The 22039-nt window shown below is 44.9% G+C and overlaps 1 protein-coding gene across 1 annotated transcript in view; it reads right to left on the reverse strand.

Moving 5' to 3' along the window:
* The window catches only part of hs6st3b (heparan sulfate 6-O-sulfotransferase 3b), an 82186-nt gene extending 67243 nt beyond the window's left edge, over positions 1–14943 (reverse strand). Inside the window, exon 1 of the mRNA XM_060826540.1 lies at positions 14236–14943. Within this exon, the coding sequence (XP_060682523.1) occupies positions 14236–14744 (509 nt within the window). The 5' untranslated portion in view covers positions 14745–14943. The remainder of the gene's footprint in view (positions 1–14235) is intronic.
* Positions 14944–22039: the final 7096 nt, after the last annotated feature.

Below are 22039 nucleotides of genomic sequence, written 5' to 3' on the forward strand. Positions count from 1 at the left end.
AGCCCACCTAACCTACACTAGCCCACTATCCTCCATATGTCTATCCAATGCCCGTTTAAATGCCCATAAAGAGGGAGAGTCCACCACTGTTACTGGTAGGGCATTCCATGAACTCACGACTCGCTGAGTAAAGAATCTACCCCTAACATCAGTCTGATACCTACCACCCCTTAATTTAAAGCTATGCCCCCTCATAATATCTGACTCCATACGTGGAAAACGGTTCTCATGGTCAACCCTATCTAAACCCCTAATCATCTTGTACAACTCTAACAAGTCATCCCTAAACCTTCTTTTCTCCAATGAAAACAGCCCCAAGTGCCTCAGCCTTTCCTCATATGATCTTCCTACCATACCAGGCAACATCCTGGTAAACCTCCTTTGCACCCGTTCCAGTGCCTCCACATCCTTCCTATAGTATGGCGACCAAAACTGCACACAATACTCCAGATGCAGCCGCACCAGAGTCTTATACAACTGCAACATGACCTCAGGACTCTGGAACTCAATTCCTCTACCAATAAAAGCCAGTACGCCATATGCTTTCTTCACAGCACTATTTACCTGGGTGGCAACTTTCAGAGATCTGTGTACATGGACATCAAGATCCCTCTGCTCATCAACACTACCAAGTATCCGACCATTAGCCCAGTACTCCATCTTCTTGTTACTCTTACCAAAGTGAATCACTTCACACTTAGCTACATTGAACTCCATTTGCCACCTTTCTGCCCAGCTCTGCAGCTTATCTATATCCCGCTGTAACCTGCCACATCCTTCCTCACTGTCAACAACTCCACCGACTTTCGTATCATCCGCAAACTTGCTCACCCAACCTTCTAGCCCCTCCTCCAGGTCATTTTTAAAAATCCAATTCAAACACCTGGCCTGGTTCATTACCCAGAACCAAATCCAGTATGGCCTCACCTCTTGTTGACCTGTCTACATATTGTGTCAGGAAACTCTCCTGCACACATTGGACAAACACCGACCCATCTAACGTATTTGAGCTATAGCTTTCCCAGTCAATATCTGGAAAGTTAAAGTCCCCCATAACAACCACCCTATTACTTTCACTCTTCTCCTGAATCAATCCTTTCTTCTACGTCTCTAGGACTATTAGGAGGCCTGTAGAAAACTCCTAACAGGGTGACCTCACCTTTCCTCTTTCTAAGCTCAGCCCAAACTACCTCAGATGGCGAGTCTTCATCCTTCGTCCTTTCCACTACTGTAATACTATCTATGATGAGCAATTGAGTCACAATTAATTAGAATGGATGGCTTTGAGGTATGTAGGGAAGAGGTGTTGGAAATTCTGGAAAGGGTGAAAATAGATAAGTCCCCTGGGCCCGATGGCATTTATCCTAGGATTCTCTGGGAAGCAAGGGAGGAGATTGCAGAGTCATTGGCCTTGATTTTTATGTCCTCGTTGTCTACAGGAATAGTGACAGAAGACTGGAGGATAGCAAATGTGGTAAGTCGTCCCCCCCACAAGTATCCAAAACGGTATACTTGTTCTTGAGGGGAACGGCCGCAGGGGGTCTCTGTACTGGCTGCTTCCTCCCAGTCCCCCTCACTGTCACCCATCTGTCTGAAATCTTTGGAGTTACTACTTCCCTGAAGCTCCGATCTATGACCCCTTCTGCCTCCCGAATGATCCTAAGTTCATCCAACTCCAGCTCCAGTTCCCTAACACGGTCTTGGAGGAGCTGGAGATGGGTGCACTTCCTGTAAGTGTAATCAGCAGGGACGAATATGGCATCCCTCACCTCAAACATTAGATTAGATTAGATTACTTACAGTGTGGAAACAGGCCCTTCGGCCCAACAAGTCCACACCGACCCGCCGAAGCGCAACCCACCCATACCCCTAAATTTACCCCACTACGGGCAATTTAGCATGGCCAAATCACCTGACCCGCACATCTTTGGACTGTGGGAGGAAACCGGAGCACCCGGAGGAAACCCACGCAGACACGTGGAGAATGTGCAAACTCCACACAGTCAGTCGCCTGAGTCGGGAATTGAACCTGGGTCTCAGGCGCTGTGAAGCAGCAGTGCTAACTACTGTGCCACCGTGCCGCCCACATGTTGCATGAGGAACATTGCACTGCCTTCACTGCCATCCCTCTAAAAGTAACCTTTAAAAAAAAACTAGGTCTAAACATTAGAATAAGCAAAATGCAGCACTTACCTTCTTACCACAACGGGTCTTATTATTAGAGGAGGAGGGCGGGTGGGAGGCTCTACCTCTGTAGTGCCTCGGGTTCCTCTCCTGTGTGCCTTTTTAATGGAAAAAAAAATGACTTACCCAGGTAAGCTTGCGCTACACCAGCTTCCGGGTCCGCTCCGCGCTTTTTAAAAAAAACTTTCAAATTTAAACCGTTAAATAAACGTCACCGATCCTTCAAGCAGTCACTGCCAAACAGCCCTTACCTGATCTGCTGAGAGAGTGAATTTAACGCTTGTCAGCTATTTTGTGTCTTTCAAAGATGGGTAGCCCTTACAGGGAGTTAGTATTAGTGAATGTACATGAAAAAAATTCGTTGAAGTGCAATCCCTACCCCTGGACTGAGAGGCCTGGGTGCAAGTCCTACTGCTCTAGAGGTGAATTATAAAATCTCTGAATAGATTGATTAGAAAAATCAGTTAAATAAGAGAATGATAGGGAATGTACATTAGGGGTTCTTGTGGTGTGGTAATAGTATCCCTACCTTACAGCCAAGAGACCTAGGTTCAAGCCCCACCTTCTCTACAGGTGTGTATTTACATTTCTGAACAGTTTAATTCAAAAATATGCAGAATGTAGAGAAGCTTAAAATTTAGAGTGGATCTGGCATAAAATAGTATGAAAGGACTTGTAGATGAAGTTGTGAGAGTGGAAGGTGGAATGAAGTGGCAGGACAAGAATCTGGGATTACAACAGCAGTATTGGGAGGTTGGATAAAGCAGTGAACATGCAAGTGAGAACTAAATTGAATACAATAAGTTCAAAGGAGAAATGAACAAGGAAAACAAAGACAGAATAGGAGACTGATCAGGTTAACACAAAGAAAATTCAACAACCTTCTATCAGTGTATAAATAGTTAAAGGGTAGTAAAAGGAGGGGTGAGGTTAAGTAGGCATCAAAAAATGAGACATATTTATAGAAACAGATGGCATTATTGTGGTACTAAATGAATACTTTACAGCTGCTTTTAACCAATGGAATATATGTTGCCAAAATAATCATGAAACAGGAGGTGGTAGAGATGTTGGTCACAGTATTAGTTTGATACATGTTAATATGTCTGCTGTGTAGACTTTCTAACAGGAGCTGAGTGGCACTGTGTCTGATTTATAAGATAGCATCCACATTATACTTAAATGAATAGATATATTAGACTTCAACACAGAATAACCTATTAAATAGGTTTGCTGGTGTTTAAACAAGAAATTAGATCACAGACGTAGGCCATCCTAAATGCTATCTGAAACAACTCCATGAAGGTCAGTATCCCTCACCAAGTCACCCTTTATTTACAAGTACATAGTACATGACATTGATCCTGTTAGCTCAGGTTAACAGCACCAATCAGAGAACTCAGATTCTGTGAGATCCTTCTGGCTGATCTCATTCCAATCATTACACTATCCAAATTACAAGGTTAAAACTAAAATTCATTCTTCATTATCGGATTTCAGGTCAATGCCCGCATCAAATGTCCATGTCTTTCTCAATTGTTTAAAGACGTATAGCCATCATAATGTAAAAGCACTGCTACAGGTAGTCTTCCTAGATCACCTAATGGTTTTCTAACTTTTAATTGCCTAACTAGAAAAACAAGTACTTAATAAGTTCAGTTAATAAAGTCTGAGGTTGATTCACTCTCTCCCATTTAATTGATTTTAGAACATCACTTTCAGAGAAAAAATCCAGTCAGCATTTAATTGTTGTATAAGTTATCTAAATGTGCATATTGCTAGCCTAGGGGCCAATCCACTTGACAATGTCCCTTCTGATCAAACCACAAATACGCAGAAGTTGGAAAAGCCATGTACCTTCTCCAGTTGTTGTCAAGATACACTAAATATTGTAGGATATATCCGACTATTTAGTAAAGTTTTATCCTTTATATTAACCAGAATCCATCAGTTGATCCTGATCCCAGCCTACTTGGGATAGCATGACATTATTTCAGTTTTCATGCTTACCACATTTGCTACCATGATTTTGCATATTTGCATAATATTTTTGGAAACAGTGAAGATGCCAGTTTGACTAGAAGTGAGGAACAGCAAAAACCTGATGCAATAAATCTTGCCCTAAGGTTTTAATTCATTCATGAGGTGTGGGCATTACTGGATGGACCAGCATTTATTCCCATTCATAATTGCCCTTGAGAAGGTGGTGGCGAGCTGCCTTCTTAAACTGCTGCAATTCATTTGCTGTAGATAGACTCAAAATGCTGCTTGGGAGGGGGTTTGAGGATTTTGACCCAGTGGCTATGACAGAATGCTGTCATTTTCCAAGTCAGGATGGTGAGTGGCTTGAAGGGGAACTTGCAGCTGGTGGTATTCTCATGTATTTGCTGCTCTTGTGAGGAGAACAGTGAATTTGATGAGGTGGAGAGGTGAGCAGGAAGTTCTCACCTCCATGGAGAACTATCATGGTTGAAGGCCAGGATGCCATACTTAAAGGCCACATGAACAGGCATCCACTCAGTGCAGGGGAGGCAACAGGCAGCCTGTGTTGGCCCCTTCCCTCTCAAACCCACATTCCCATGGAGATGTCTCACAGCAAGAGGAAACTAGACCCACTATTACAAGGTCCCCGTCTGGGCTATCCAGGAAAGGCAGCAGTTCCTGTTCCCTAAGGTCCTCTCATCGGCCCAAGGCAGTCTGAATAGAGGCCACAGCAAGGCTCAGTGCCTATGGGAATCTAGTGTGCAGGAAAAGAATAAAGGATTGCCTACATTCTGCACAGGTAGTTGGCACTATCTGCTCACTGTCCGCTGACACTTTTGCAGACATCACTCAGTCTAACTGAGCCAATGCAGAGAGAGGCTCACCCGCAAGCCTCAGCACCAAGTAGGATATGTGCACTGAATGTGCCACAATCACCTCATTCTGGCAATATTCTACCAGTCCTCAATTGGGAATCACTTACTGTGCAGAGCTCAGGAGTGGCCTGGTTATACATGCTGATGCTCACACACCAACCTTCATGAAGGTTGGTGTGCTATGGCACTCCAACCTTCATTGTTTGACAGGAGGGAGGGGTCCAGACTGTCAGCAAGTGGATGCCAGACATCCGCATCTTCACCCATTTCAAAAAGAAGGAAGAGGAGGTTTATGACCATGCCAGTTTCATCAGAGAGATAGGACTCTCTCATGACATTAGCGAAGATGTTTCCAGTTTGCTATTGTCAAATGTGTTGACATAGAAGGGCCTTGTTTCCATAAGTGAGTACATATAACTAGCACCATGTTCTTTCTCTTCTCCATTCCAGTTACTAAGTGAAATATGAGAGAAGAAGGGGGCACTCTTTCCCAGTCTCCACCCTCAGCTCCTCCTTCAAGCTCCACCACCAACTCTGAGAAAGTCACCCTACCTTCAAATTGGACACTGGCATGGCATTTGCCTACATGACATTCACCAGCACAGGTGCAGAATGTAGAGTTAGCTTGGATCACAAACAAGTCCATGGCAAATACAGAAGCAAAGGATACTTTTTCTGACTCCAGAGACCTGCTGAAACCCAGACCCTAGCTCAGCTTCGTATGGATGATGAACTCTAAGTTATGGGTTGGACATGTGGAGACAAACAGGGAAACATCATTTTGAACTAGAACAGTGTCCATTCCAAACAGTGAGGTCTTAGCTGCCTTCTGACCTGCACTTCATGGGTGCACTTCATCAATGGTAAAACAAGGGGGGCTCACTTTGACTTCTCTCCAGGTGCCCCTTCACCTTAAGGAGTCAGGGAGATGCCATCGCACACTCACAAGAAGGAAGAGTGTCATCCATACATCACAGGGTACTTATCTCAGGGCACTCCAAAAACAACCTGCTACAGAAGTGACCCATTACCTTCAGCATGTCAGGCTCAGAAGACCTCCAGGCTTCAAGACACAAAGGATCCCTGCCAAGGTCATCACATCACTGACACCAGTGGGCAGCAGTCAGCAGGCTGAACCCAGTCAGCTAGAGATGTTGGAGCAGTACCTGGAAATGATGGTCCACAAAGATAAAGTTCTGAGGGCATATGTGTGGTTCAGGTGATCATTTAAACCATCCAATCTGTAGCTTTGTAAATATCTCTTAAGTAGCACTACATGTAAACTTTCTGTAGCCTCACTACACCACTAAGTACTGATAAGGTTGTCAGAAGTGAAAGGAGTAGAGCATCATCCATCATCACAAGGAATGATGGTCTTCCAATGGGACACCTATTGTTTGTTCACATCATCAGTAATGTGTATGCCTAATGTTCTAATGAACCAACAAAGTATAGAGCTAGCATTTGAAATTATAGCCAAGGGTGCCCTGACTGATCTCAGTGACACTTACACTGTCAGTGAGGTGAGAATGCGGATGCAGATTATGATGCAGATACAATCAATGTGAGTAATGAAGAAATGTTGCAAGGTTCCTTTAGGTAGAGAATAATTTCTGAGGGTGGGCTCTCCATACTCAGGGATAACATAACTCAGATTAAGAGGTGGGCAATACATGACTAGAAGCGAAGGAGTTCATTCTCTGGGGGTATGAAAATAGAAGGGGAGTGTTTTCCTGTAGCGTACTGGAGGCATTGTCACTAAGGACACTCATTTAACACAACATAGAGTCATAGAGATGTGGCAGCATTGAAATGGGGAAAACAGCCCCAGCCTATTCAGCCTCTCCCTATAGCCCAAATCCTCCAACCGTGGCAATATCTTTGTAAATTTTTTCTGAACCCTTTCACATTTCACAACATCTTTCTGATAAGAGGGAGATCAGAATTACATACAATATTCCAAAAGTAGCCTAACCAATGTCCTGTACACTTGCAACATGCCCTCCAAATTCCCATAATTAATGCTCTGACCAATAAAGCAAAGTATACTCAATGGTCTCTTTATCCTATCCACCTGCGACTCCACTTTCAAGGAACTATGAATCTGCACTTCAAGGTCGCTTTGTTCAGCAAACTCCTCAGGACCTTACAATTAAGTGTCTAGGTCCTGCCCTGATTTGTGCTTCCAAATGCAGCATCTCACATTTATCTAAACTAAACTCTATCCGCCACTCTTTGGCCCATTGGCCCATCTGATCAAAGTCCATATAGTCACAGGAAAGGAAGCTCTGCAGGATTCTAGTGATTGTGAGGAAATAATGACATGAGTCACATTGGCTATGATGTAGGAAAGCTGTGGAGCATGCTGCAAGGTCTGTGGGGCGTAAACTGGCTCCTCTGTGCTATCTCAATATGTTCCAGTGTCTGCCTTACAAAGTTCTCAGAAAGGTAGAGTCTGCAAGTGGAGTATGTGGAATAATGGGATATGAGCAACCAAATCAAACTGAGACAGCATGTGATTTTACAGGAAGCATGTAAATGGATTTGCTGAGGAAAACACAATGATTATGCTGCTTTCCAGGAGCCCAATTTGTGAGAGTGTGCAGTGCTGTGCAAACATTGGTGCACACCATTAGCTCAAAGGGTAAGCTTATCCATTCATTTTCAGAACCAGAAAATTGTAACAGAAAAAGCTCAATGGTATCTGTCCCAAAGTGGAAGCAGGAAATCAAGTTTAAAAGAACATAATAGGAATAACAGATATTTGTTAGCACAAATCACCTGGTTTTTGGTCATAGTAGGGTTTTGATTTGCCTGTCTGCCTTGTCTCAACATTGCCCTGGCCTTTTCTGTCTGTGAGCTACCAATTGGTCCATTCCTTCATCATTGAGTTCTATAAAACTGTCAAGAAACATGCAATTTAAAATGAAAGACAGACATATGGGACAAATTGAGCTAGCAATGATAAAACTAGATAGTAAGAGCATCTACAAGTATTTGAATAGGAACAGGGTAACTTGTGTTGTTCCTCCAGAGAATGACTCTGGGCAATTGGAACACAATTAGTGTCATGGAGCAGGACACCATGGAAACAGATCTGTCAGCCCATGCCTACCAGATATTCTAAATAAATCTAGTCTCATTTGCCAGCATTCGGCCCATATCCCTCTGAACCCTCGCTATTCAAATGCCTTTTAAATGTTTTAATTGTACCAGTCTCCACCACTTCCTCTGGCAGCTCATTCCATACAGGCATTATCCTTTGCATGAAAATGTTGCCCCTTAGGACCCTTTTAAATTTTCCCTTCTCACCTTAAACTTATGTCCTCTAGTTTTGGACTCCCCTATCCCAGGGAAAAGACTTTGTTTATTCAGCCTATCTATGCCTCTCATAATTTTATAAACATCTTTCAGGTCACCCCTCAGCTTCTGATGCTCCAAGAAAAATAGTCCCAGCCTATTTTGCCTCTCCAGTTAGCACAAACCCTCCAAACCTGGCAATATCCTTGTAAATCTTTTCTGGACCTTTTCAAGTTTCACAATTTCCTTCCAATAGTGGGGAGATGAGAATTGCAAGCAACATTCCAAAAGTGGCCAGAACAATGTCCTATACATCCCCAATGTGACCTTCCAACTCCTGTTTCAATGCACTGACCAATAACGGCAAGCACACTGAATGTCTTCTTCACTATCCTGGGCGAAAGTTGCTGCAGATGCTGGAGGTTAGAGTCAAGAGTGTGGTGCTGGAAAAGCTCTGCAGGTCAGACAGCATCCGAGGAGCAGGAGAAAAAGTCCTTCGGGCAAAAGTCCTTAATCAGGAATGAGGTTGTGAACGAGGGGGTGGTGAGATAAATGGCGGTGGTGGGGTGGGGGGGGGGGGGGGGGGGGGCTGCTAGTGGGAAGGTAGCCAAGAGTGTGATAGGTAGATGGAGGTGGGGTTAATGATGATAGGTCGGAGAGGAGGGTGGAGTGGATAGGTGGGAAGGAAGATGGACACGTAGGACAGGTCAGGAGGGCAGTGCTGAGTTGGAAGGTTGGGGAGAGGGAAAATGAGGAAACGGGTGAAATCCACATTGATGCCTTGGGGTTGGAGGAAGATGAGATGTTTTTCCCCCAGGTGATGGGTGGTTAGGGAGTGGCGATGGGGAAGGCCCAGGACCTGCATGTCTTTGGCAGAGTGGGAGGGGGAGTTGAAGTGTCCAGCCACCAGGCAGTGGGGTTGGTTGGTGCGGGTGTCCTGGAGATGTTCTCTGAAGAGTCCTACTCGCAAAGCGCTTCACAAAACATCTCCGGGAGACCCACACCAATCAACCCCACCGCCCTGTGGCCGAATACTTCAACTCCCGCTTCCACTCTGCCAAGGACATGCAGGTCCTGGGCCTCCTCCATTGCCACTCCTTAACCACCTGACGCCTGGAAGAAGAACGCCCCACCTTCTGCCTTGGGACCCTCCAACTTCATGGCATCAATGTGGATTTCACCAGTTTCCTCATTTCCCTTCCCCCCACCTTATCCAACTTTCCAGCTCGGCACCGCCCTCATGATCTGTTCTACCAGTCCATCATCCTTCCCACCTATCTGCTCCACCCTCCCCTCTGACCTATCACCATTACCCCCATCTCCACCTACCTATCACAGTCTCAGCTACCTTACCCCCCAGTCCACTCCCTCCTATTTATCTTACAATCCCCTTCACTCACATCCGAAACATCGACGCTCCTGCTCCTCGGATGCTGTCTGATCTGCTGTGCTTTTCCAGCACCACACTCTCAACTTCTTCATTATCCTGTCTACCTGGCATTACACTTTCAAGGAACTATGCATCTACACTCAAAGGTCTCTTTGTTCAGCAACATTCCCCAGGACCTTAGCATTAAGTGCCTAAGTCCTGCCCTGATCTGCCTTTCCAAAAATGCAGCACCTCATAGTTATCTAAATAAAAGTCTATCTGCCAGTCCTCAGCCCATCTGATCAAGATCCCGTTGTACCCTGAGGTAACCTTCTTCTCTGACCACTGCATCTCCAATTTTGGTGTCGTCTGCAAACTTATTAACCACATCTCCTAAGTACATATTCAAATAATTTATATAAGTGACAAAAAGCAGTGGACCCAACACCAATCATTCTGGCACACCACTAGTCACAGCCCTCCAGTCTAAAAAGCAATCCACCATCACGACCATCTTTCTTCTACCTTCAAGTCAGTTCTGTGACCAAATGGCTAGTTCTTTCTGTATTCCATGTGATTGAACCTTTCTAACCAGTCTACCATGAGGCACCATGTTAAACGCCATACTGAAGTTGATATAGATCACATCCACTGTTCCACCCTCTTCAGTACTTCTTCAAAAAACTCAATCAAGTTAATAAGACATGATTGCCCATGCCACATTTACTATCCCTGATCAGTCATTGCCTTTCCAAATACATCTAATTCCTGTCCCTCAGGATTCATGGTGGCACAGTGGTTAGCACTGCTGCCTCACAGCACCAGAGACTTGGGCTCAATTCCCGCCTCAGGCGACTGACTGTGTGGAGTTTGCACGTTCTCCCCGAGTCTGTGTGTGTGTCCTCCGGGTGCTCCGGTTTCCTCACACAGTCCAAAGATGTGCAGGTCAGGTGAATTGGCCATGCTAAATTGCCCGTAGTATTAGGTAAAGGGTAAATGTAGGGGTATGGGTGGGTTACGCTTTGGCAGGTCGGTGTGGACTTGTTGGGCTGAAGGGCCTGTTTCCACACTGTAAGTAATCTAATTTAATCTAACTTGCCCAATACTGATCTATAGTTCCCTGGCTTTTCCTTACCACATTTCTTAAATAGCTTAGTCAACCTCTAGTCTTCCGGCACCTCATGTGTGACTATTGATTATACAAATATCTCAGCAAGGGGGCCCGGCAAATGCTTTCCTAGCTTCCCACCAAGTTCTAGAGTATACCTGATCAGGTTCTGGAGACTTATTCACTTTTATGCATTTTAAGATATCCAACACTTCCTCCTTTGTAATGTGGACATTTTTCAAGATGTTGATATTTATTTTCCCATGTTCTCCATCTTCCATATCCTTCTCCACAGTAAAATCTAATGCAAAATACTTGTTTTAGTATCTGCCTCATCTCCTATGGTTCCATACATAAGTGGCCTTACTGATCCTTGAGGGGCCCTATTCTCTCTCTTGTTACTCTTTTGTCCTTAATGTATTTGTAGAATCCCTTTGGAATCTTCTAAACCCTATTTGCCAAAACTATCTCATATCGCCTTTTTATCCTCCTGATTTCCTTCTTCAGTAGATAACCTACTGCCTTCATCCTCTTCAAGGGATCCACATGATCCCTGCTGTCTATACTTGACATATGTTTCCTTCTTATTTTTGACCAAAACCTCAATTTCTCTTGTCATCCAGCATTCCCACACAAAAAAATGGTGAAGGCTTTGAACAGGCGTTTTGCGTCTATCTTCACGGGAAGAGACTTAGAACGTGTCCAAATGATAATTGAAAATCAAAAAGTGATTGGGAGGAACGAACCTAAAACACCATCACTGGAACTGGAGAAGTGTCAGTGGACTTGAAATGTTGATTCTGCCTTCTATCTATACATGCTGCCAGATCTGCTGAGTTCCTCCAGAAATATCTGTTTTTGTTTCAGATTTCCACCATTTGCAGTTTTGCATTTTGTTTGGCAAATATTTAAGAAAGGAGCGAGATAGAAAGCAGAGGAACCCCACACTTTGGGAATTGGACTGATGCTAATTCAGTTCAACCTATTTGGTATCAAGAAATGGCTTAGTGCACTGTAATCAGAAAACGTTATGCCCCAGAAGACATCTTGAGTATAGTACTGTAGGCCTGTGCTCCAAAGATACATCATTGACCACGTGGGAGGGAAAATTGCGGTCTTTGAAGAAGAAGGCCATTTGCTGTATTCTGTGGTGAAACTGGTCCTCCTCAGAGCAGATGCAGTGGAGTTGAAGGAATTGGGAATAAGGGATAATGTTTTTACAGGAGGCAGGGTGGGAGGAAGTGTAGTACAGGTAGCTGTGGGAGTCAGTCGGTTTGTAGAAGATGCCCGTATTGAATCTGGCACCGTTGATGGAGATGGGGAGGTCCAGGAAGGGGATGGAGGTATAAAATGGTCCAGGTGATCTTCAGGTCCCAAAGGTGCCTTCCACATCTATCAGAGTTTTACCTGCATTTCCACACGTCATTTACTATATCCGTTGCTCCTGATGCTGTCTCCTCTACATTGGGGAGATAGGATGCCTACTTGCAGAATGCTTTAGAGAACAACTCCATGACATCTGCACCAACCAACCCCACCGTTCCGTGGCCAAACACTTCAACTCCCCCTCCCACTCCACCAAGGATGTGCAGGTCCTGGGCTTCCACAATTGCCAAACCCTAACCACCCGATGCCTGGAGGAACAATGCCACATCTTCCGCCTTGGGACCCCCAAACCACACAGGATCAATTTGGATTTCACGAGTCTCCTCATTTCCCCCCCACATTATCCCAGATCCAACCTTCCAACTTGGCACCGCCCTCATGACCTGTGTTCTACCTGTCCATCTTACTTCCCACCTATCCACTCCACACTCCTCTCCAACCTACCACATTAACCACAACTTCATCCACCTATTGCACCCACCAACACTTCCACCACCTGCAAACAGAGCTGACCCACTAGAGATCTAGTTCCTTCCCACCCCACTACATTCCAGAGAGACCATTTCCTCCGCAACTCCTTTGTCAGATTCATGCCTCCCACTAGCCCTCACCCCACTTCCAGCACCTTCCCCTGCCACTGCAAGAAATGCAAAACCTGCACCCACACCCCTTCTTCACCTCTGTCCAAGCCCCCAAAAGATCTTTCCACATCTGACAGAATTTTACTGTACCTCCATGCACATTATCTACTGTATCTGTTGCACCTGATGAGGTCTCCTCTACATCAGGGAGACAGGATGCCAATTTGCGGATTGTTTTAGAGAACATCTCTGGGACACCAATACCAACCAATGCCACTGTCCCGTGGGCGAAAATTTTAATTCCCCCTCCCACTCCACCAAGGGCAGGTGCTGGGCTTCCTTCATCACCAAACCCTTACTACCTGACCCCTGGACGAAGAATGCCTCAATTTCCACCATGGGATCAACGTGGATTTCATCAGTTTCCTCATTTGCCCTGTCCTTACCTTATCCTAGTCCCAAGCCTCCAACTCGGTACCACCGCCTTGACCAATTGTACCTGTCCATCTTCCTTCCTTCTCACCCATCCGCTCCACCCTCCCCTCCAACCTATCACTTCCACTGCACCTTCATCTACCTATCATATTCCTAGCTACCTTCTCCCTAGGCCTACCCCCCTTTCATTTATTTCTCAGTAACCCCTCCTCAACCCACAAGCCTCATTCCTGATGAAGGGCTCTTACCTGAAGCCTCGATTCTCGGATACTGCCTGACCTGCTGTGTTTTTCCAGCACCATACACTCAACCAAGATTTTAAAAACCTTTGAAAACTGGGTTGCAAAATATGGTTAGGTTCTTTAGTTCTAAAGATGATATTTGTCCAGGGACCTTCAGAGGCATGAAGTTCATGATTTTGAGTAGCAAATAAACAAAAAAATTCATGTTGTCTGTTGGAATCTGAAAGATTCATAAAGAAATACCGAGTGGATAAGTCAAGTTGTTATAAGACAAATCAGGACTGAATTGGGCACAACTTTAGATTCAGATACATTCAATGTTCATAATATCATTTCTTTTTAAAGTTCTGCTGTTTTCCATCTTTAAAAGCAGATGCCTATGATTTGTATTCCTTTCCTTTCTATGCAGATTGTTGCTGCAGGAGATGCACTCCTATGGTGTGTTGATCTTTCTACCTCTGCTCAGCCCTGTAAGGCTTTCTTTAAAAATCAAATTTGAGTTTAGGGAAGGCCAAGAATTTGAACTCCAACCACCACCCCCACCTCTCCAATCTTTTACAAACATGGTCACTAGAATGTGTATATGTATAAAAGCATTTTCACAGGCCATTTTGAATAAAGATTACATCCGAAAGCTATTTACATTGAACAAAAACAAAGCTGACTGTCAGTAGGACTGACTCTGGCTACAGCCTGGTACTATGCTGACATGACCAGGGAAGCTGTGGCCCAGGTTGGTTGCTCAGCTTTATATTTTTGCCCTGTTTCTCACCTGTGAGTGTCTCGTTGCTGTGGGTTCTCCATGAGGGCTGGCACACAGTTGACCAGCTCGGTCCAATCTGCATGCAGCCCACAGCTCCAGCCGGTGGAGAACCTGGAGAACAGCCAGCTCTCTCTCTTGCCTGGCCGGTGGCAAGTGCATTTCTTCTGTCCGGCCCGACAGTCACAGGGCTGCTCCAACCGGATGTTCCGCACCAGATGCCTCCCGAAAGTGGTGCCGCCGGTCTTCTGTATGTGCAAGAAGACGATCACGTCGTCCCCTTTGATGTCAAAATCCAGCCGCCTCCAGAGATCCCGCTCGGTGAAATTGAAGGCACCCTGGAACCTCCGCTCCTCCGCCCCCGGACGCTGACCAAGGGGAGACAGCCCAAAGTCCAGGGCTCTGTCCCCCCATTGCATTCGGCAGGAACTGGCTCCAGGGCAAACATACTGGAAAATGATCACCACAAACAAGACGACCAATACCAGCAACAGCAGCCGCCTGTTACATTTCTCATCCATGTTTCCCGCAAGCTTTCCTTATCGATCGACAGAAGCGCTAACCAGCCATGGCATCTCCCACACAAGACTGCATTTGCTGGCGCCTAGTAACATTCCCGTTCAGCATCTTCCTGTGCAGGTGATGTGAGCGCGATCTCAGTTCCCCTGTCGTTCGATCCGTCCGTTTATAAATAACAACAGGGAACCTCGTCCGCTGTCAATGCTCAACAATGTACCAGAGGGAGCTACTGCACAAACGCGGGGACAGCAAAAGCTCCGCGTTCCCGGATTTACTGGCCACACGATACAAGCCATTACTCTGACTCGGAGAGACACGCCCACTGTCCAGTCTGTACACAGTATCACCCGGACCTGGTGAGACACTCCACGCTCTCAAGTTTGTGCAGAGTGTCATGCTGAGCCAGAGAAACACTCTACACTTTCTAGTCTGTACACAGAGAAATTAAGCCATATGGGTAGAATTTAAAACCAAAAAGGAGCATTCACATCACTGTGTACTGTAGCCCCCTCCCGAACAGACTGAGAGAAATACAGCAGATATGTAGATAAAGTTCAAAGTAGTCTAAATATAGTAGGATAGTGATTTTGAGGACTTCAAATTCCTCAGCATTAATTGAGGGGGGGGGGGGGGGGTGGTAGAAGAAAGGAGGACTGCAAATGTTGGAGATCAATGTCGAAAACTGTGGTGCTGGAAAAGCACAGCAGGTCAGGCAGCTTGGGTAGAGCAGGAGAATGCCCTTATCAGAAATGTGGAAGGGAAGGGAGGTGGGGAGAGGGGAGGGGGCTGAGAGATAACTGGGGGGTGCAGGGCTGGGGAGAAGGTAATTGGGAAGGCAACAGGTAGATGCAGATGGGGGTGATGGCAATAGGTCAGAGCAGAGGGTGGAGCAGATAGGTGGAAAGGAAGATGGACAGGAGGGACAGATCAAGGGACAGTGCTGAGTTGGTCTGTTGGATCTGGGATGAGATGGGGGGGAGGGGAAATGAGGACAGTGGTGAAATCAATGTTGGTGGCATGTGTTTGCAGGGGCCCAAGATGGAAAATGAGGTGTTAACTAGGGGTCTCATAGTGTGAATGGTTCAGAGGGAGCAGAGTTCTTAAAATGCATCCATGAGAGCTTTTATGTCTGTACATAGAAAGCCCTACAAGAGAGGGGTGTTGTTGTACTTAGTTTCAGTTGACAAACTGGGCATGTGGTTGAAACATCAGTTTTGGGAGGTGGTGGGGGTTGGGGGGGAACCATTTTATGCTGACAGTGACCATAACTCTGTTATATTCAAAATTGTTAAGGAAAAGGACAAGGATGGTCCTGAAATCAAAGTTCTCAACTGGGGAAGAGCTGATTTTAAGAAGATTGGGTATGATTTGGCCAAAGTGGACTGGAACTAATATTTTTAGGTAAACCTTGTGTTAGAGCTGTTGGATGCATTCAAGAAGGAAATATCATGAGGTTAGGGCCAACATGTTCCACTAAAGGTAAAAGGGGCCCAACAAGTTCAGTGAATCCTGGATATCGAGGAATGTACAGGATTGGATAAGGAGAAAACGGGATGCTTATGGCAGATACTGAGTGCTCAAAACAACAGAAGCCTTGAGAATGTGCAAGGGAGGTCTTAAAATGAAATTAGAAAGAAAGGGAGCATGAAAGGATAATGACAGGGTAAATGTAAGGTCATAGAGTCATAGAGATGCACTGCACGGAAACAGACTCTTCGGTCCAACCTGTCCATGCCAACCAGATATCCCAACCCAATCTAGTCCCACTTGCCAGCACCCGGTCCATATCCCTCCAAACCCTTCCTATTCATATACCCATCCAAATGCCTCTTAAATGTTGCAATTGTACCAGTCTCCACCACATCCTCTGGCAGCTCATTCCACACACATACCACCCTCTGCGTAAAAATGTTGTCCCTTAGGTCTCTTTTATATCTTTCCCCTCTCACCCTAAACTTATGCCCTCTAGTTCTGGACTCCCCGACCCCAGAGAAAAGACTTTGTCTATTTATCCTATCCATGCCAGTCATAATTTTGTAAACCTCTATAAGGTCACCCCTCAGCCTCCGCGCTCCAGGGAAAACAGCCCAGCCTCTCCCTATAGCTCAAATCCTCCAACCCTGGCAACATCTTTTCTGAACCCTTTCAAGTTTCACAACATCTTTCCAATAGGAAGGAGACCAGAATTGCACGCAATATTCCAACAGTGGCCTAACCAATGTCCTGTACAGCCGCAACATGACCTCCCAACTCCTGTACTCAATACTCTGACCAATAAAGGAAAGCATACCAAACGCCTTCTTCACTATCCTATCTACCTGTGACTCCACTTTCAAGGAGCTATTAACCTGCACTCCAAGGTCTCTTTGTTCAGCACACTCCCTAGGGCCTTACCGTTAAGTGTATAAGTCCTGCTAAGAGTTGCTTTCCCAAAATGCAGCACCTCGCATTTATCTGAATTAAACTCCATCTGCCACTTCTCAGCCCATTGGCTCATCTGGTCCAGATCCTGTTATAATCTGAGGCAATCCTCTTTGCTGTCTACTGCTCACATCTACTGCTCTGCCCTCATCCAAATTAGGATAAGTAGGGAAAGTGTAAGGCCCATTAGCATGGAGCCAGAGCATACAGCTAGGATTCTAAATGAATACTTTGTGTCGGTATTCACTAGTGATAGGATTGTGGGATAGAAATCAGGGAGAAATACTGTGATATAATTTTTAAAATTAGCATAGACAGAGAGGAAGTTTTAAGTGCTTTGGTAGACAAATATCCTGGACTGGACGAAATTTATCCCAGACTGTTGAGTGAGACAATGGAGGAAATAGCACTGATATTAAAGGAAAAAGGATGACTGGAGAGAGAAAATAGGGCCCCACAAGGATCAAAGTGGACATGTATGTATAGAACTAGGTGAAAGTGAGGACTTCAGATGCTGAATATCAGAGTTGAGAGTGTAGTGCTGGAAAAGCGCAGCAAGTCAGGCAGCATCCAAGGAGCAGGAGAATCATTGTTTCAGGCCTAAGGAAAGGGCTTGATGAAGGGCTTATGCCCAAAATGTCAATTATCCTGCTTTTCGGATGTTGCCTGACCTGCTGTGCTTTTCCAGCACTACACTCTTGATTTATGTGTGGAACCGGGGAGATGGTCAAGGCTCTCAACGAAGATTTCTCCTCTGCGTTTACCATGGAGAAAGACATGAAGAGTTGAGATCTTGGGGAAGTTACTGGTAATATCTTGCGGACAGTCCATATCACAGTAGAGAGGTGTTGGATGTATCAGAATGTATGAAGGTGGAAAACCCTCCATCAGATATATCTGAAAACATTGCAAGAGGCTAGAGAAGAAATTGCGGGGGCCCTGGCTGATATTTTTGCATCATTGTTAGTCATGTGCGAGGTCCCAGAAGACTGGAGGATAGCAAATGTTGTGCCATTATTCAAGAAAGGCTGCAAAGAAGATCCTAGGAACTATAGACTAGTAAGCCTAACATCAGTAGCAGGTAAGTTAATTGAGAAGATTCTGAGGGATAAGATATACATGCATTTGGAAAGACAGTGTTTGATTAGGAGTAGTCAGCATGGCTTTGTGAGTGGGAGGTCATGCCTCACAAATTTGATGAAGTGACCAGTAAGGTTGATGAGGGCAGAGTGGTAGACGTAGTCTATATGGATTTCATTAAGACCTTTGGTACGGTTCCACATGGTAGGCTGCTATGGAATCCAGGGGGAGCTGGCAAATTGGCTTGATGATAGGAAGCAGAGGATAATAGTGGAATGATGCTTGTCAGACTGGTGGCCTGTGACTATTGGAGTGTGTTAGTGCTGGGCTCATTTTTATCTCTGTCAGTGATTTGGATGAAAATGTACAAGGCATGATTAGTAAGTTTGCAGATGCCATTAAAATAGGCAGTATCGTGGACAGTGAGGAAGTTTATCAGAAATTGCAGCAGGATCTTGATCAACTGGAGAAATGGGCTGAGAAACAGCAAATGGAGTTTAATATGGATAAGTGTGAAGTCTTGTATTTTGGAAAGTCAAATCAAGGTAGGAATTTCATAGTATATGGTTGGGCCTTAAGGAGTGTAGTGGAACAGAGAGAGCTTAGAGTTCAGGTTCACAGTTCTCTGAAAGTGGAGTCATAGATAGATAATGCAGTGAAAAAGGCTTTTGGCCTTCATCAGTCAAGGCACTGAGTATAGAAGTTGAGAAGTTATGCTGCAGTCATACAGGATGTTGGTGGGGCCACATTTGGAGTATCATGCTCAGTTTTGGTCGACTTATTATTGGAGGGATGTTATTAAACTGGAAAGAGTACAGAAAAAATTTACAAGGATGTTACCTAGATGTAATGGTCTGAGTTATAGGGAAAAGTTGGACAAGCTAGGAATTTTTTTTTGTGCGTAGGTACTGAGGGGGGACCTTATAGGGGTGTATAAGACCATGGGAGGCGTGGATAGGGTGAATGCATTCCGTCTTTCCCAGGGTTGGGGAATCGAGGACGAGAGGGCATCAGTTCAAGGTGAGTGGGGAAAGAATAAAAGGAAACTTGAGGGGCAATTTTTTTACACAGAGTTTGTATGCAAATGGAGTGAGCTGCCAGTGGGAGAAGTTGAGGTGGGAACATTAGCAACATTTAAAAGGCATTTGGGTAATCACATGGATAGGAAAGGATTAGAAGGATATGGCCTAGCCCAGGGAAATGGGGTTAGCGGGATGTACATTTTGGTTGGCATGGACCAGTTTGGTCCAAAAGGTGGGCCTCTGTGCTGTAGGACTCTATGCCTGTCCATGATGCTGGAATTTTCAATTCCTGTCAGATCACAGGTAAGGTACCAGAGGACTGAAAGACAACCAATGTCACACTAATATTCAAGAAGGGAGGAAGGGATAAACTGAAAGAAATACTGATTTGAGACTGAATTAAAGGAATTTCTTCAACAAGAGAGTGGTGAGCCTGTGGATTCTGTGCCACAGAATATGGTTGAGTCCAAAATATTGAATGTTCTCAAGAAGAACATTGATATAGTTCTTAGGGCGAAAGAAACCAAAGGGGTATGGGCCAGTGAGAATAAGGTTCTGAGTTGGATGATCAGCCACAGTCATATTGAATGGTAGAACAGATCCAAAGGGCTGAAATGTCTACTACTCATGTTCCTAGTTTTCTGTGTTTTTAAAATTGCAAATGGCTAGTTGGTCAACCTAACATCAGTAATGTGGAAGCAATTAGAAGCAATTCTGAGTGGCAGAATTAATATGAATTTTGAGAGACAGGGATTAATTAAGAATATTCAACATAGTTTTGTTAAGGGGAAGGTCATGTCTGACCAACTTGACTGAATTTTTCAAAAAGCTGACTAACTCTGTTGATGAGAGCAATGCATTTGATATGGTCTTCTTGGGCTTCAGCAAAGCCTTTGGAAAGGTCCCGCATGGAGGACTGACAGATTACTTACAGTGTGGAAACAGGCGCTTCAGCCCAACAAGCCCACACCAACCCTCCAAAGAGCAACCCACCCAGACCCATTCCCCTACATTTACCCCTTCACCTAACACTACGGGCAATTTAGCACGGCCAATTCACCTAACCTGCACATTTTTTCTTTGGACTGTGGGAGGAAACCGGAGCACCCAGAGGAAACCCACGCAGCACAGGGAGAATGTGCAAACTCCACACAGACAGTTGCCTGAGGTGGGAATTGAACCCGGGTCTCTGGCGCTGTGAGGCAGCAGTGCTAACCACTGTGCCACCCCGAATAGGATCCAGAATTGACTGAGTGGCAGGAATCAGAGTGTGATGGTTGAGCGTGTTTTGATGACGGAAAGTCCTTATCTGGTGGAGTTCTGCAAAGATCTGTGTTTGGAACCTTGCTGCTTGTGGTATATATGAATGATTTAGACTTGAATGTAAATCAGTAAGTTTGCAGATAATACAAAAATTGGTGGAATCATAATTAGTGAGGATAGTCTTAGATTACAGAGAGTATAGCCTGGCTAGTCAGATTGACTGATCAGTGTCAGATGGAACTCAATCTGGATAAGTGTCAGATCATGCACTTTGGTAGGAGAAGCAAGGCAAGGGAATACATGATGAATGGTAAGAGCTTGAGAAGCACCTGAGAATCATAGAGGTCCTGGTGTGCATGGTCACTGGTCCCTTAGGGAAGCAGGACAGGTGGATAATTAACAGAAAGATAGGAATTCATTGCCACGGAGGGCAGTGGAGGCCAGGACGTTATATGTCTTCAAGGTAGAGATTGATAAATTCTTAATCTCGCAAGGAATTAAGGGATACAGGGAGAATGCGGGCAGGTGGTGTTGAAATGCCCATCAGCCATGATTGAATGGCAGAGTGGACTCGATCAACTGAACAGCCTTACTTCCATTCCTATTTCTTATGTTCTTATAAAGTAGTTAAGAAGTTCAAAGAGGTTATACTGGAACTGTATAAAACATTAGTTAGACCCCAAATCATGGATTGCATGCAGTTCTGGAATCCACACAATAGGCGGGATGTGACTGTATAGGAGAGGGTGCAGAGGAGATTTATCAGTATGTTGCCTGGGCTAGAGAGTTTAGTAATGAAGAGAGATTGGATATGCTGGGATTGTTTTCCTTGAGGAAGAGGACTCTGAGGAAGGACATGAACGAGATGTTTGAAATTATAAGGAGCATATGTAGGATAGGCAGGACAGTACTTTTCCCCTTGGTGAAGGGATCAACGACCAGGAGACATAAATTTAAGGTAAGGGGCAGGAAGTTTAGAGGGATATAATGAAAAAGGTTTTCACCCAGAGTGTGATGGGATTCTGATACTCATAGCCTGTAAGTGTGGTAGAGACAGAAAGCCTTATAATATTCAAGAAGTGTTTAAATGTGCAGTTGCAATCCCAAGGATATGGGTCAAATTAGAAAATTTGATTAGCATAGTTAGGTGATTGTATTTGAATCAGTGTAGACTTGACATTTTTTACTCAATGGAGCCTTATGGAGCAGGGACTGAGGCCAGGGTATGTGTGTATCTGTAAGTTTCGGATGTGTTACTTCACCAGCCTGATGCTAGAACCTCAGGATCACGTTGTGCTGGTGCTGCCTGGGCAATGATCCTGGGCAGAAGCAATGGGAAGTTGATTCGCAGAAGGAGTCTATTTGACTCCTCATTTCAGCGGCCGCTCTCCAAATAGGGAATTCTCCACATAACCCTCTTAATTGTTCGATGTTAGTGTATTTCAGATCCTATCCACTCGCTGCATGAAACCATTTTTCCTGATGGCACCATTGCTTCTTTTATCAATTAC

The sequence above is a fragment of the Hemiscyllium ocellatum genome, chromosome 6 (genome assembly GCF_020745735.1).
Source record: "Hemiscyllium ocellatum isolate sHemOce1 chromosome 6, sHemOce1.pat.X.cur, whole genome shotgun sequence".
Taxonomy (NCBI): Eukaryota; Metazoa; Chordata; class Chondrichthyes; order Orectolobiformes; family Hemiscylliidae; genus Hemiscyllium; species Hemiscyllium ocellatum.